We start from the raw sequence: 15,856 nt of genomic DNA, 5'->3' as shown, positions 1-15,856 counted from the left end.
ACCCATGATTTTTCAGCTCTCAAGCCATAAAAAGATTTACTGCACTATACTATTTGTAAAGCTTATTTTATTTTTGCTAGAAACTACTGTGGTCACATTATGACTACCCTATGATAAGTAAAGAATGATCAGGATAAATTTGGAAATTCACAGGGTCCTAGTTGTAAAGTATCTCTTGTTTTCAGTAAAATGATTATCACAATGACATATTATTGTGGGTTGTATTTGCTTATCATTATTGTTATTATAAAAATACTTTTTTTAAAGTTTATATTTAATTTACTGAGTTGGAAGAATTTTAACTGTCAGTCATCCGCTTTCTCACATACTCTGCAATTCAGGAGGCAGAAAATTCAAGGGTTCTCCTATTTCTTAAAGTATCCCTATTTTAAAATATTGCAGTTTTACTAAATGAATTTTTATCATTTATGAGTCCTCAGTTTCAATGTTAACGTATTTTCATCTATATCAAAACACTGAGCTGTTAGTATATCTGTGTGATTTTCTTCTGGAAAAGACTGTGACTATCTACTGGGGCATCCATGATAAGGGAGAGAGATATTTATGGAGTGGTAGGGAAAAGAATAAAGAAGGTATGTTCCAGAAGTTTACATAAAAACAGGTGTTTTTAATACCTCTGGGATGCTCATGTTATAAAGTGGACATTCCAAGTATGACATAGAGAATTGGGTTTTTAAAAAAATGTTTGCATAGATTAGAATCATCATAGCTACTCCAAAAGGGGAAAAAGCATGAAAATAAAGTAAGACATTCTGCCTTGCCACTAATCATCCAGAGTTACCAGAGGCAAAGCAACCAGCGTGCCTCGTCATAAGTACAAATACTTAGTTGCTTTTGACTCTTATTGAAAAAATAATATCTTTCCCCCTGTTTGTCACTAGAATTGCCACTAGAAGAAAAGCCCTTCGTTTGCCCCAAATAAGCACCTCTGTTTTTCACAGCTTGCAGTAATGCTTAAAGTAAATAAGTTCTTGTGCAGCTAGCACTATTGGATTCATTCAATTGCCTGAACAAAGCTATTGTTTAGAGGTTTACAACAAGCCTTTTCTCTGTTTCCTTTAAAAGAATCTTCCTTGTTCCTGTGGTTGGCATGCTTAGTATAGTAAGCCTTTCTACAGTTTTCAAATGCTAAAGATAATTTTCCCCCACAGAAGAAATGAAGGAAGACTATGACACTATGGGGCCGGAAGCCACGATCCAGACCACAGTTAACAATGGTACAGGTAAGTTAAACTTATCACACCAACATCATGTTTGTCCTGGGTCACGCGCAGTTAGTAAGTCAGGGAAAGAACCATTAACCTGCCGGTTTGTATCTCCGTGACTTAACAACTAAGCCGAACCTTGCAAGTCTTTTGTTTTACTTTGAATCTAAATTCTCCTTTTTTTTTTCTGTATTTTATTCAGCAAATATATACCTTTTATTTTTAAACCCTTAATTTGCCTGTGAAAATTGAGAAAATGAAGCTGTGTAAATAGACCCTTTCAAATCATGAGTTGGACAAATTTCTTATAGTAATATTTATTTTAAAGACTGCATGAATAATTTTAAAATAAGAATGTAAGGTGCCTCTTTTAGCTACCACTTGATAACACAGAGAATTCAAATAATATGATGTCATTTAAACATAAAGTTGTTTTTCAGAAAGACAAACTAAATTTCCATGAATATTCTTCAAAAATTCATCAGTGTTCCATTTTACTTTCTTCACTGCAGTAACTTCTAGCCCCTCTGAAGTTCTTAGGCAAAAGTTTTATAGAAAAGAATTGACAAACTCACTTCTTTTCAATGAAGTTAAAAAAAATAACAGTAAAAAAAGCAGTAGGTGTTATTTTGTTCCTCTCTCCACCACAGAGTAGCATTGAGAGATAGCATGGAGTTTTAGGACAATTGTGACATTCCATATTCTTTCTCAAAAAAGGAACAGCATTGTCTCTTAAATTCTCACATCTCCCGTATAAATATACATTGACTCACTATATTTGTCTATCTTTTTCTGGATAAGACTAATTAATTTTGGTGTTTCAAACAATCCTCCACACTATCTTTACAAATATTAGCATAGGGCCCAGTGTAAAATTATCTTCTAAAACATATCAACAACAGCAAAAAAACCACACAACTGCTTCCACCCCACTCATCACTGAAAAAAACTTTTCTTTTTATGAAGTTTTAGATATGTAAATGATTAAAATGATATTCCTATCTTCCTTATGTTGATACACATAATAATATACTTCCCATGCTATGATTCTATTTACAATAATCTTATTAATAACTTACTAGGCACTGGTTCATTTTCTTGGATATAAAGAAATAATGAAAAACAGTAGTTATTTCTCTTTCATTTGGATAATATAAATTTAAGGTACTTAAATGAAATTATGGCAATATTGGATTATAGACATGGTATAGAATTAGAAACGAACAATCCTAATTTTTTGCTCTGGCAATAATGAGATTGTGTTCCAGGTGAGACAGCTACCTTCTTTGGAACTTAGCTTCTACACCTGAACATGAATTAATTGAACTAGATTCTTGTTAACAGTATTTCTAGTTTTAGTATTCTGTGTTGCAGGGATATCATCACTTTCTAAAATAGAAATAAGACGAAATGACTGTTATACTTTCTATAATGTCCCAACTCATGGGATCAAAAATGGCTGCATGTTCCTTTCAAAGATAAATGATAAATTAAAGATAAATTTCAACTTCAAGTAGAAAAGTGCTAATTTTTATTAACCTGATGGGCATTTAAAGTGTGATAAGTGATTTCTTTTCATAAAGTAACAATTTAATATCTGTTTTATATACTAAAAGTCTTAAGTGAAGTTAATAAAAATTGTTTTATTCAGAAGATTTAAAAATCATCTTTGACTGTTCTTACACCAGGTTTTAAGATCCTTCTTCCACTTACTACTTAGTATTCTTATGCTTTTAGTCTATAAATAAGTCACTATCAATGTCTCCTATACATTCCCTGTTGTGTGTATGTGTGGTAGAAGATGATCCAGGAAGTCTAAGACATGGTTATTATTTAATTTGGAAGATGATACAACATACAAGAAAAGATAATAAACAATGCATGAAAATATGTGATACATATGCAACAAATGGTAGGACCCATAATTTTTCAAATTACGGAATGGGAGAGATCTTACAGGATGAATGCTCAGAAAGATTTCATGAAAGGGCCTCCCTGGTGGCGCAAGGGGTTAAGACGCGACCTATGAAGCTTTTCGCAGCCACTGCAGCATAAGTTCGATCCCCGACCAGGGAGCTACCCATATGACGTAGCAGACCTCTCCTGCCTTGCCTGCTGCTCCCCTCAGCAGTGTATTTCAGTCTGTCTGTTCTGTTCCCCATTCTGTCCTCTCACTCCCACACCACTGGCCTGTACCCCAGTTCTTGTATGCATAAATAAAAAAAGAAATTTCACAGAAGAGGTGAAATTTGTTTTTTGTTTTGTTTTTATTTTTTAATTATTTCTTTTTTATTTTATTTTATTTTTGCATAGAAGAACTAGGGTGTAGGCCAGAGGTGGGGGTGGAGGGGAGGGGAGTGAGAAGATTCACCCATCTCAGAGTGGGGAACAAAACAAGCAGATTCTGAAATATACTGCCAAGGGAAGCTGCAGGTGAGACAGGAGAGGTCTGCTGCACTATGTGTGGGTTAGCTCCCTGGCTGGGGATTGAACTCAGACTGTAGCAGTCATAGCACTGAGACTTAACCCCCAGGCCACCAGGGTGAACTTAAGAGGTGAAATTTTGAAATAAGTTCATTTTCAGTAGTCACAAGGGCAAGGAAGGACTTTCTACGAGAGGAGTGTGAGGGAACAAAAAAAAGATAATAGGTGATACCTACTCAGAGGATAATAGGTAAAGGGATTTGGCAGAATCAGAGGGTCCTTGGACACAATTAGGTGGATATTTAAGGCAAAGCCAGATGAGGGTGAATATAAAGCATCAGACGAAAGAAGGTTGTATTATACTATTGTGACTTCTGTGAGGGAAAAACCAGACTTTGAGAGACCAACTGGAAGTCATTGTAGTTACTCAGGTGTGAAGTGATAAAAAGCTTGTTCTAGGGTGGTGACAGTGGTAAAATTAGCAACATGACTTCTTAACAACCAATTGATTCTCTGGGTGATGGAGTCAAAATGGCTTCACAATTACACATCTGCATGTTTAGCATATGGCAATCCTTGCTATTTCTAAATAAACAGAAAAAGTATTCAATTTTGAGGTGAGCTTGAGCTGGTCGTTAGATGGAAGCATTTGCATATAAAAGTTGGACATATGTGTATAGATGAGGGTATGATAGTGTCCAATGGAAATGAGGAATTGAAACCCAGGAAGTCAGGGCTGGAGCTAGGGCGATGAGAGGCATGCAAATATATGCAGATGTATCATGGGACTATGTGATTTATCATTCAGAACATATTTATTCAAACAAGTAGAAAGCTGGGGCCTTAGTTCTTAGTGGGTACTGAAAAATCAAGTTCACTGAAAGAAAAAAGTTTGCAAGAGCAAGAAAAAAATAAACCTCTAGAAGGGAAAGAAAGAGCATTTCAAAAAGGAAGGATTAATCAATCCAATCAAAAGATTGAAGTAACTAAATTTGAAAGAATACTGAGCAAATACATTGGATGTGGTGATTAGGAATTTATTAGTGATCCTCAGTTTACAACTGCCCTTTACAAAATAAATACTTACCTCTTCCCAAACATAAGTTTACTGCTTCTTATCCTTAGCATCTTCTTGCATGCTCAATGCATGTGGTATTGAAAGAATATATCTTCTCTGATTGAGGTTACTTCTTAATGGGCCATCTCTTCCTCTCCATCTAAGTTCTACTGATCAAGATCCACCTACTACTTCTCTTCTTCTCTTAATGCTACTCTGAACCTGTAATGATATCTTCTTTCAATGAACTCCTATAGAACAAATAATTTTCCTTTCCATAAATCCTATGGTTGCTATTAAATACTGTGTAGTCTTTCCCAAACTAGATTTCAAACTCTGAGAGCACGGATTGTTTCCTAGGTTACCACATAGTCTTTAAGAGTGCCTTAAAATTAGTAGGTTCTCAACATATATTTTTAAATTGAATGAATATGGTATTCTCTAATATTAGATAATATTTTTTTTCTTTCCTAATAAAAGCAGAACCAACAGACACTGGAGTAGGTAGACATATTTTGAACAAATTAAGTGAATTCTTGGATTAAAAGTGTTGTTGGAATGGGTTATTGGGGAAAGACAAAAATAGACTTTTATATTTCTCTGAATAGTCAACACAAAATTTTCATAATAAAAGAAAGGAAATAAAAATAAGGAAAAAACTCAGAATTTCCTCCTTAATTTTACAAACCTACTAAGTAGTAAAATTTAACTAACTTCATAAAAAATTATAATCTTTAGAATATAAAAATATCTCCTTCTAGTATACTCCGCTGAGTACAAGCTGTAAGAAACAATGAACAAGGTTTAATTGAAGTGAATTACAGAATTCTAGAATTGAAAGTTATTCTGTAGAACAATTCCTTAACTGTAATTTGACAGTCAAGGAAATCATAGTTTAAAAAATTGCCACATGGCTCTAACTATTCCACATAGCTAGATTTGGGACTCAAATCTAAATTAGCTGACATATCCTTTCACTATAGAAGGTTTTTCATCACTCCGAGGAGCTACCCCTGCCAGAAACTATGGTGTCACCTTTGACACTTACATACTTTATCTAATTTGTCATCAAGAACTATCAAGTATATTGTCACAAATATTTTATATCACTAGTTTTTACTCCCTTTTTTTCACTATCCTAACTTAAATCCTTTCATTTCATTTGAATTATTATAATGCCTTTTTAACCAGTTTCCCTAGTTATAATCCCTAATTTATTTAGCCCATTCTTCACACTAAAAATGTTAGTTTGAAGTTATTTCCCTAAGGCAGGTGGATAATAGTAGTGCATTCCCCACTCTACTTCCTATTCAGCCTGTGTGGTTCTCCATTGCCTTCAGGGTGAGCTGGCAGCCTCCATGATCGTACTCCACCTTACTTTTAATATTACTTCCCAGACCAGCTCTGAAGTGCTTTTTACCACTTTTACACCTTTACTCACTCATGGTTTCCCCTCCACCTAGAAACGCACTCATTCTTCTTTCGCCTGGTAGCATCCTGCACATTCTTAATTTCTTAATCCACATTTCCTAATTTCCATCAGGAAAATATTTTAACCTCCCACGTAGGATTAACCACTCCTTCCTTTGATGATCTTCTCATAGAATTTACTTCATTTTCTCTCATCGATCTAAGCATCTGAAAGTGTGTTTTGCCCCACTAAATTGTAAGCTACTTGAGGGCAGGAATTATGTGGGGTCTTGGTCACTTTATCTAGACTGCTCTAGATAAGAAAGAGTTTTTGAGGAAATTAGGAAGTGACAAACAATAGTTGGGCTTCTCTTTTATATTTTCATGTTGACATATGTTTGATAACTGGCCTGAAGGTATTAAACTAGACATGTTCATCTCCCATTATTCTAGTCTCCCAAAAGAAAAAGATTCAATTACATTTGACTGGTCTCCAGGCTTCATATCCTTCTCTGTTCCATCAGTCCACATTCCTCCTTTAACTCTTCTCATTGTCCAAATGCCCTTCTTAGAATGCTTTCTTGTTCCTTAGTAGCTATAGGGGAAAATTAACGTTCTTCAGTCTGTTATTAATGAACTCCTATAGAACAAATAATTTTGTTTTCTTTTGTTCTATTTTGTTCTAAGAGCAGTGTCTCATTCCTATCATATCAAATCCTTGGTAAATCAGAAAAGAATATTTATCCCAATTTCTGAATCATCGCCTGTGCTATTCCTTGAGACCCTACTCTCTCACCCCCTTTTCTTTAGGCATGCAAACTCTACCTGCCCTTTTCTTCTTCAGAGTGAGCTCACACCCCTTAATCTGGTCATTCTTTAATGCCCAAGTCTCATCAATCTCTCCATCCTCTGAAATCCCACAAACCTCAGATGCACACCACTAATTTTAACATGCTGACTTGTTCCTTTATATTGTTTGCACCTATTTCATCTAGTTAATTTTGTGAGCACAAGAGATTTCTTCAGCAATGAAATGGAGGCAAATTGTCATGATGTCGACGTCATAGGTGTGTTAAGGTACTGAATAAATAATGAATATATTGGCCATAATAACTCCTCCAAAATATTTGCTTTAAGAAAACAACTATTCCATTTGTCTCAAAATATCCAGTACCGTGGTGAACATATCCAGTGCACATTTTGACTGATAAAATTAATGAATGAATATTTGGTGGAGAAGACATGGACTCTAAGAAAGGAAGCTGTAATAGTGCAAAACACTTTCTATGGAAGGGAGTAAGTCCAGTAACTTCAGAGAGTGAAACCAGGATTTAAGTCCTTGAAATCAAATTTTTAAAGGCAAAGAGCAACAGTCTAAGGATGTATCACTACTTTTTCCCTGCAAAGTTAGATGAGCAGCTCAGCAAATTGATTTGTAACATAAAGCATTGAAAATACTGATTTATATTAATAACTTTCCACATTGCATTTAATATTTCCACATTGGTTTTAATGTCTTAAAAAGTAAAATAAATTAAAATTGTGTGCTTTAACACTTAAGACAAAAAAATGCCCCCCCCCTTTTTAACAAAGACTCTAGCTTTCAAGTGAGTCAGATTAAAATTCAGAATAAAATGTAGAATTTTTGAGAGTGTGTGGAAAAGCTATTCTGTAATACAGACATGGAAAAACTTAGGAGCATAATAAACATGAGTTTGTGTATGTGCTAGTAGTAACAAGGATCTGTCTCAGGTTCGTGGAGATCATTAGCATTAATGCAAATCCATGTGCACATCAAGACCCAAATAGGCCCCTGATGTTTTCTACTTTGAATGTGTGAAAGTTATATTTACTCAGACAATCTAGTTCTCTAGTTATAAAGAGCTATTAATAACTACCTGCATCTTTGCTTCTTTTGCTGGGAATAGAAAAACACCTTATATCTAGAAACTGGGCAAGACCAATTTAGGTCTCAATTATTAATCTTATATATGAAGAAAATTATTGCCCAAGAACTAACTATATTGGCTCTCACTATAGTCATTAAGCAAGCCTCTAATATTTTAAGAATGATATGCAAATGCTTTTAAATTTGAAAGGCAAGTGTTTTTTATAATGCTCCAGATTCTAAAGTAAGATAAACTACATTTGAAATTTGTCTCTACCAATTACTTAGTTGCAGGAACTTCAGTATATTATAAATCTTCATATTTACATCAGCAAAGTAGAAATAATAATTCCCTATGTACAAAGTCTCATGGTAGGAATTAAAGCTACAAGTAAGCTTTAAATCACTTCTATTCATTAAGAAATAAATGCATTCTGAACTGTTTCTTCCCATCACACTGGTTCTTCATTAACTTCTCTAGAAAACAAAAATACAATATTTAACAGATTTGCAAAGGAAGGACTAACTAGTCCATTTTGAGGGCCTTTGTCAATTAGATTCTTTTGACAACTTGGAAAACTACCCAAACAAATTGTTAGATAAATTTCTTTTTACTACTCTGATGCACTTTAGATTAAAATATGGCAATCAAGAAGGAATGAATGGTTTAGGTTTATCTTCATCTTTTCTAGCATTTTTTTAATATAGAAAAGGATTTAGTAGTATTTATATAATGTTTGTGAAACAGCCAAAGATTTTTCCTTACTTGATCACTGACTAGCATCAGAGTCACATCCTTTTTTAAAAAAAAAAAAAAAAATCCTATCCTGGATAACAACCAAATAAACAAATGATAAAATGTTTGTCATTTGTTAACAACTACTAAGATACCAATATTCATTCTTTTCAGAATATTCTTTGTGTGCAAAATTTGAACTGAGCCTTGAGAAAGAAACTTGAAGGAAATAGGAAGATGTAGTCCTTAAGGACTGCAGAATCTTATGGTGCAATAGGAAAAATCAAATCATAATATAGGAAGGCAAAATTTACAAACAAATAATTATAGCTTCATTAACTATTCAGGTCAATATGCACTTAGGGAGGCCCTACTAAGTGCAAGACATTTTGTTAGGCATCATGAAAGATACAATGATCAAGGAATAATCTGTTATTAAGGACTTATCTTCAATTGGGTAAATAAAATAATAGTAGATGAATAAGAAATACATATAAATTGGTTAGCACAGGTTAGGACATATTAAATGCTCAACTGATGTTAGACATTATTATTATTACTATATTATTATATTAAGATGGTTAATTTGAAATACAGCAAACTAAGTAGGAGTAAGTGAAAAGTATTCAATATTGCAGAGGACTTCAGAAAGAGTATAATAGGGTCAACGATTGCAGAGGGGAATATAAATCTTAAAGAGATTACAAGTTTCAGGGTAAGTTTTCTTCAATGCACCGGTTTGTTGAACAGCCTTTGTGCAAAAGAAAGAGAAAGACTAAAAGTGAATAAGAAGAATGGGTAAAAGACATTACAGTAGGCTATCAGATGAGTTGTGAGGAAATAGCTTTAGATGGTAGCCTTGGCTGTAGGTAGAGACAGATTTTTCTTAGCAATAAGATCAAAAGAAGGGAAAATGATAATCAAAAGATTGCAGTTGAACTTAAAGTAGCTTAAGGAACTCATAGTTTATATGAGTTCCATTCTTTGAAATAAGTAGGAAAAGAACTCATCAGGTGACCGTAGTAAGGAGATGGGAGCAGAGTTGGAATCTTGAGGAGTGGATCTTGAGAGTAAGGCTGTGGAAGTTCTATGAAGATCAAATTATCATTAAGACTACCCTATTTCAATAAAATAAACAAATGAATCTGCACAACTATTTAAGATTCCTTAGGTATTTAGAATATTCTAAGAGCAGAGAAACTGAGCTGGATTTTAGTTCGGCAATCAAGAATGTTACAAGTATAATAGACAGTAATGGAAGTGAATTTAAGCTCCAAGTTGAACTGAAGCGAGTAAAGTAGAGTGGGTGAACTGGACTCAGGGTCTAACTATCATAAAGTACCCGTTTCTGAGAGATAAGGAGCTAAATGATGAACAAAGACAAAAGGTTGAAATCAGAGAGTGAAAGTTACAAGTTCTGGTTTATAGAGTTGGTGTTATCCAAGTTTAGTCCTGTACCACCGTGTGGCTATCCATGTCATTAGACTACAGAAGGGCAAAGCACAATTTGGCCAGGATTCTGCATGGACTCTCTCTGGAGTAATGAAGTGCCTCAGAATAATGGTAATGGCATATATATGGAACAAATATCATTTTACTTGAGCTACCTAGGTAGTGTCATAAAACATGATGGTGAAATTGAATGACATAGACTTCAAAAAACTATAGTTCCAGATTGGAGGCTCTTTGAGGGTAGAGGTTAATTTGCTTTCTTCCATTTTCCCTCTTGGTAGATTTAATGTTAATACAGCCTTGATGGTTGACAAACATATTGTCTGTTGAGTTAGTTAATAAGGGATTAAACATAAATGATGAGTGAATTAATAAAGTAGGAATGCTAACTTGAAATAGTAGTGTAAATCAAGGAATACTTTGACCCATCTTCTTTGCTGTCTGTTAAGACAGATGAAATCAGGACTAGCTCAGCTGGAAAGGTCTGTGAGCGATGGGATATTATCAAGGGATGACACAGTTTCATTTAATCTGAAGAAGTGGAACACATGTAGGAGGATATCATTAAGCATAGGAGGAGATAAACAAGTTTTATGTGAAATGGGAAAGCAAAATGAACCGTGAATAAAGTTTTTTCTTGGCTTCTCATCCTAAGTTAAGCTTGAGACTTTTTTTTATTTACTATAACCATAAAAGTTATTAATATAAAAGTTCACCTTTAATGAATTTCGTGAACAAAAATTCACCTTTGCAAGATGTTTCATAAAGTTATTCTGTATTGAGTGCCTGTAGGAACATGATTAAGAATATGATTATGTCTAAATTAGGAAAATATATTTTGTAAATGTTAAATGGAAAATTAAAATAAGTATTTTGAGTGGAAAATGTGAAGAAATTTTATGATGTTTTCTCTTTGTCCCAGTAGACCCAGACAGATGTGAATCACCTAAGTAAATAAGTAAAACAAGTACCTAGCATTCAGAAGAGCAGGGACACTGAACAAAAAATAGAGGGGGAAAAAAAGTTTTAAAAACAATGTTTTATTTATATTGAAGTAGACATTTACATTGACTTTCACATACTAATTTTATGATATTATAATGTTATTTAAATTACTTATGATGTCATAGTGATATTTTTGGTGTGTAGGACGTATTTAAATCATATCACATTACTTAAGCATGATGAAAAGTTTAAAAGACAGGCCTCTCTCCTCATATTCTCTTTCTCATATAGTAAGTTATGATACAGTGGAAAGAGTAATTGTTGACGAGTCAGGATATATGAATACTATATCCAGCTTTTCCAGAAGCTATTTATGTAACTGTGTATGAATCATTAACCTCACTGTACCTTGGTTGTACCATAAGTTAAATGAGAAAATTAGACTAGAAATTTCGGGCTTCATCCCACCCTACAGTTTATTCTAATGAGATTTTACTAGAAAACATGAACAAAGAAAACAAAAAGCATGGGCTACGTTAACTATTATGGGAGTGGGGATTTTCGGTGTTCCTGCCTCATGATATTATACCTGGGGTCAGTATTTTGCTTGGGCAACCTGCACAGTCACAGAGTGTCCTCACCTTTGGTTTAATGCTCTGCTGTTGGATTGTGTGCAGAGGTGCAGCAAATTTTAGTCTTACTTGTACCTAAAAAAGTGTGTGAGGATAATAGCAGAGTGTAAGCCAGGGTGGGAAGGGGTGGGATCCTGGATTTACCACCACCTAAAGCACCAAATAGAAATGCTATTTCCATCCAGGTTTACAGGATCTTCTCTAGATTCCTCCAGATAAAGATAAAGATCTACATCTTAAAAGAAAAGTCTTGCATGAGCAAGGAACATCACGGTAAAAGGTATAACTCCCTTAAATTGATGATGTTGGTGATAAGGAGGCTAGCAAGCAGCTCATTAAGTACAAGTTCTGTGTGTCATTAGCAAAGAAGAAAATGGGGGACATAGTAAGAAAGTTTCTGTACCTTTATTATCTTTTTGATTGAATAACTTCCAATTCCTATTATTACTCTTACACGGGATTTAAATTAAAAATTTAAATGAGCTAGCTCTCTTATATGGGTAACAGAAGTAACACAAGTTGATCACAAGGTATTTCTCAGCAAGAGTTGAGTGGATATATAGTGTTAATCATTTGTCCAAGATCACTTTATCAGATAATTCCATTACTACCTAAATACTTAATGAAGAGAGAGTCCTACTATTATAAAGCATGTAATTTTCTTCTTGTTTTTGTCTGTCACATTTTTATGTATTACAAGAGTTTTGTCATCCAGTTCAATATGTCATGCAAATCATCATTTTAAAAAAAATTTGTTAATTTCATATGAGCTTCAAAAAATAAAGTAGAGAAAAGATAGATTTTGAAGAGAGAAAAACAGAAGTAGTACTTGGCAGGTTAGACAGGATGGTCATTTTCTGACTATAATCAGCATACACCAAGAAGAACCTGCCACTTCCTGGCTAATGAACACTGTGGTTTTATTCGCTTTGTTTGAGATTAGGAGCAACTATCTCACTTCACAGCAGGAGTTCCCACAATGAATAACTGAAACACCAAGCTTCTTGAGCATTTCCTTCATTCATTCAAATGTTTAATAATAAGCAGCTTTCCTGCTGATGTCTATGGTTTCCAGGGCCTCCAAATATGTTTTTCCCGCCACAATCTGTGTATATGGTTCCTCTATCAAAAGCTGTGTTGCTTTAAGTTATTTTATTGAAAAGAATACAGATACTGACCTGACCAGTGAATAAAAAAATTAATCAACAAGGGAATTAATTAATCAGAATTATGGGATTCTGAAACTTTGAGGACATCCCCCAAAAGCACATTGCAGCTCATTTTACAATTGAGGATATTGAGATTAAAAAAAAACACAAAATAGCTGAACCAGAGTGAGAGGTGCAATGACCTTGAACTTGGTCTAATCATTGAATAGTATTAAGCACTGAGTGCCAGGCACTATGGGAGCACTGGTGATGCAAAGAATAAGACGTGATCCGTGCTGTTATTAGTTCACAGACAAGTAAACAAAAGATTACACATGATGTGACAAGTTTAATGATGGAGACACATAGATGATGTTCAGTAAGTGCTGAAGGAGGGTGTGACTGGGTTTGAGACAGCCAAGAAGGCAGCCTGACCTGAGAGTCCTTCTGTGCTTTCCCCCAAAGCTGTGTTACCAAATGCCTGATTTAACCAGATGAAGCAGAGAATTGAATTCCTAGGTTCTTAAACTGGACATGCAGTAGAATCCCTAGAAGGGCTTAAACACAGGTTGCTGACTCAGTAGGTCTGGGGTAGATCCCAAGAATTTGCTTCTGAACAAGTTGCCAGGTAATTCTGATGCTGCTGGCATGGGAATCATATTTTTAAAAACACCATCCCACAGCATCCTCAGGTGTTATGTGTCTCCACAAAAAAAAGAAGACATTTTAAGCGAACACTGAATCACTGGAGCAAAAAGACCTTATTTTATAAACCCTCTAGCATCAAATAAGTCTAATAGTCTTTGCAGTAATACATCAACTCCAAAATTTGGCACGGTGATATCAAAGAGCAATGTATATTACCTAACTTGGACCTTTTTTTAAAAGGTGTGGATTCTGTACTGATCCATTGCCATCAAAGCTGTGTAAGGGTTAGTAATCTCTAAATCTCGATATTTATAATCCTTAATATAAAACCTCACTTTAAAATTAGACTGTGTCCCTGACTAGGCTGCTTCCTGCTGTTCAGGGAGATATTTGATCCTGTAGAATACTACAGACTCCCATCCCCCCATCCCTCCTGCCACTTTGCTCCTAAAGCTCTTACACATGGGGAACTCGCGTTGGCATCTGCACGTGTTCCCTGGAGAAAGCCATGTCAGAGCAGGCATGGAGAGACCAGCCCGACACTGCACTAATTCCAAGAAGAGAAACAAACTTGGTCACTCTTGACGAGCCTTCCCTGGCTTTACAAACACCTCTGTAGCAGTCGGAGGCTCTGCTGGGCTGCCCGTGTAGCTGTGTAATGAGAAAACGATCATCCCCTTCCCTCACGGTTCTTTTTAAATATCTGATGCCAATATGTGTTTTGGAAGCCTCTGCAGAAAGGCACACATGCATTTTTAATGATGAAATGCTTATATTTCATTAATTAACCTACTTTAAACAAAGTAGCCATGAGAATTTATATACTGCAATAAATGCTGAATATGGGCTTCTTTGGACTAAAAAATTTCAATATAAATGACTAAATTAAAAATAATTTTCTATGTTTTCTAATCATCTAAAAAGGTTGTAAATAAAGAAACTTCTTCAGAAAGATGATGAATAGTTACTTAGCTTTGTGATTGTTTCTTCTGGTCTCTTTGCCTTGACAAATGAAGTGAGTAAAAGTCAGACTGTATGACAGATACATAATTTCTGTGTTATACTGAAAAGGTATCCTATGCATATACATCAGATCCCCTGATCTAAATATATGTATATTTATATGTCTGTATATTTCAGAACATAACCATTTTATGTGTATGCCTCTAAATAGGAGAACTGCAGAAGTGGGAAAAAATTATAAGTCCATATCACTATGTCCTCATCCCCAAGCACACTCTCTTGCACTAGTACACACTCAATAATCAGTTATTAAATAAAGGAATGGATGAATGACTCTAGTAAGTTTTTTACATATAGTTGCTTCAGTTCTTCTAGATGCCCCAAGATATTTTCCTTCCCAAAAGTACTATTTATTCATTTTGATGTTTATTAAAATGACTTAGCATAATAGCCAAACATATTTCTTTTACTGTTTATAAAAGCTAAAAACACTCTGGGTAGTAGACCAGTGAAAAGTTGTACCTGTCTTCCTATCTGGGCATGTTTAGTAAAGGAAATAAATGGTGGGCAGATAAAGGGTAGAGAGGAAATCAGAAAAGGAGAAGGAATGAGTATCAAGTCTCATAAATAATTACTTATAAACACTAAGTACAATTCATTTTTAAGTATCTTTGAGCTTTATCCTAAAACAACTTGAACGATATGGAGATCAATAATATTTCTCTTTTATTTAGAGTTCTGTTAACATTGCTTGTTTCTTAGGCAATAATTTTTATATCATTCCATATTAATATTTAACATTATTTTAAAAGATTAATATCTCTCTGAGATAGATATAAGGTGCTAATGAAGGTAACATTAATAAGGATCATTTGTGAGATTGACCAAAATATTTACAAGAAATTTGAGGCTTTTCTAACTTGAAGAGGCATAGAAATTTACCCTAACATTGTTAAAATACACGAGGCAATGAAGAAACGTTTTTAATTAATGAAGTTCTTTTTTTGGAGAGGGAAAAGTTTACCTAACCTTAGGGAAGTTTGAGCTATTTGTAAGACATTAGGGTAAACTTTAGGACTAAATACAAAATCTCTAGAGAAGATCTGGGAAGAAATTAGTTGAGATTTCTTGTGAATTTTGTTATGGTTTGATCAGTAATACCATGCAAATATCCTCTGTCAGTGTGTTTTGGCAGTTCTTCCAAGAAGACCAAGGAGTGAAGACGATAACAGGAAAAAAAAAATGAAAGAAAAGAAAAATGGGGCTGATTTTGCACTAGAAGAAATAATTCTAGAACTTTTTAGCACATTTTCTACCTCATTCCTTT

General features: G+C 34.4%; 1 protein-coding gene across 2 annotated transcripts in view; it reads left to right on the top strand.

The window, feature by feature from the left end:
• Positions 1-15,856, top strand: part of ZEB2 (zinc finger E-box binding homeobox 2) — a gene marked incomplete at both ends in the record, with an annotated part of 125,557 nt that overhangs the window by 90,426 nt on the left and 19,275 nt on the right. Inside the window, one exon of one of the 2 annotated variants that reach the window (XM_084237347.1) lies at positions 1,173-1,244. The exons of the other annotated variant lie outside the window; for it this stretch is intronic. Coding sequence (XP_084093473.1) covers positions 1,173-1,244 — 72 coding nt within the window. The remainder of the gene's footprint in view (positions 1-1,172; positions 1,245-15,856) is intronic. 2 annotated transcript variants of the gene reach the window in all.

This window comes from Talpa europaea, assembly GCF_964194135.1.
Source record: "Talpa europaea genome assembly, chromosome: 1".
Classification (NCBI taxonomy): Eukaryota; Metazoa; Chordata; class Mammalia; order Eulipotyphla; family Talpidae; genus Talpa; species Talpa europaea.
Note: the sequence above shows the minus strand (reverse complement) of the source record. Positions and strands in the feature narration are given on the sequence as shown.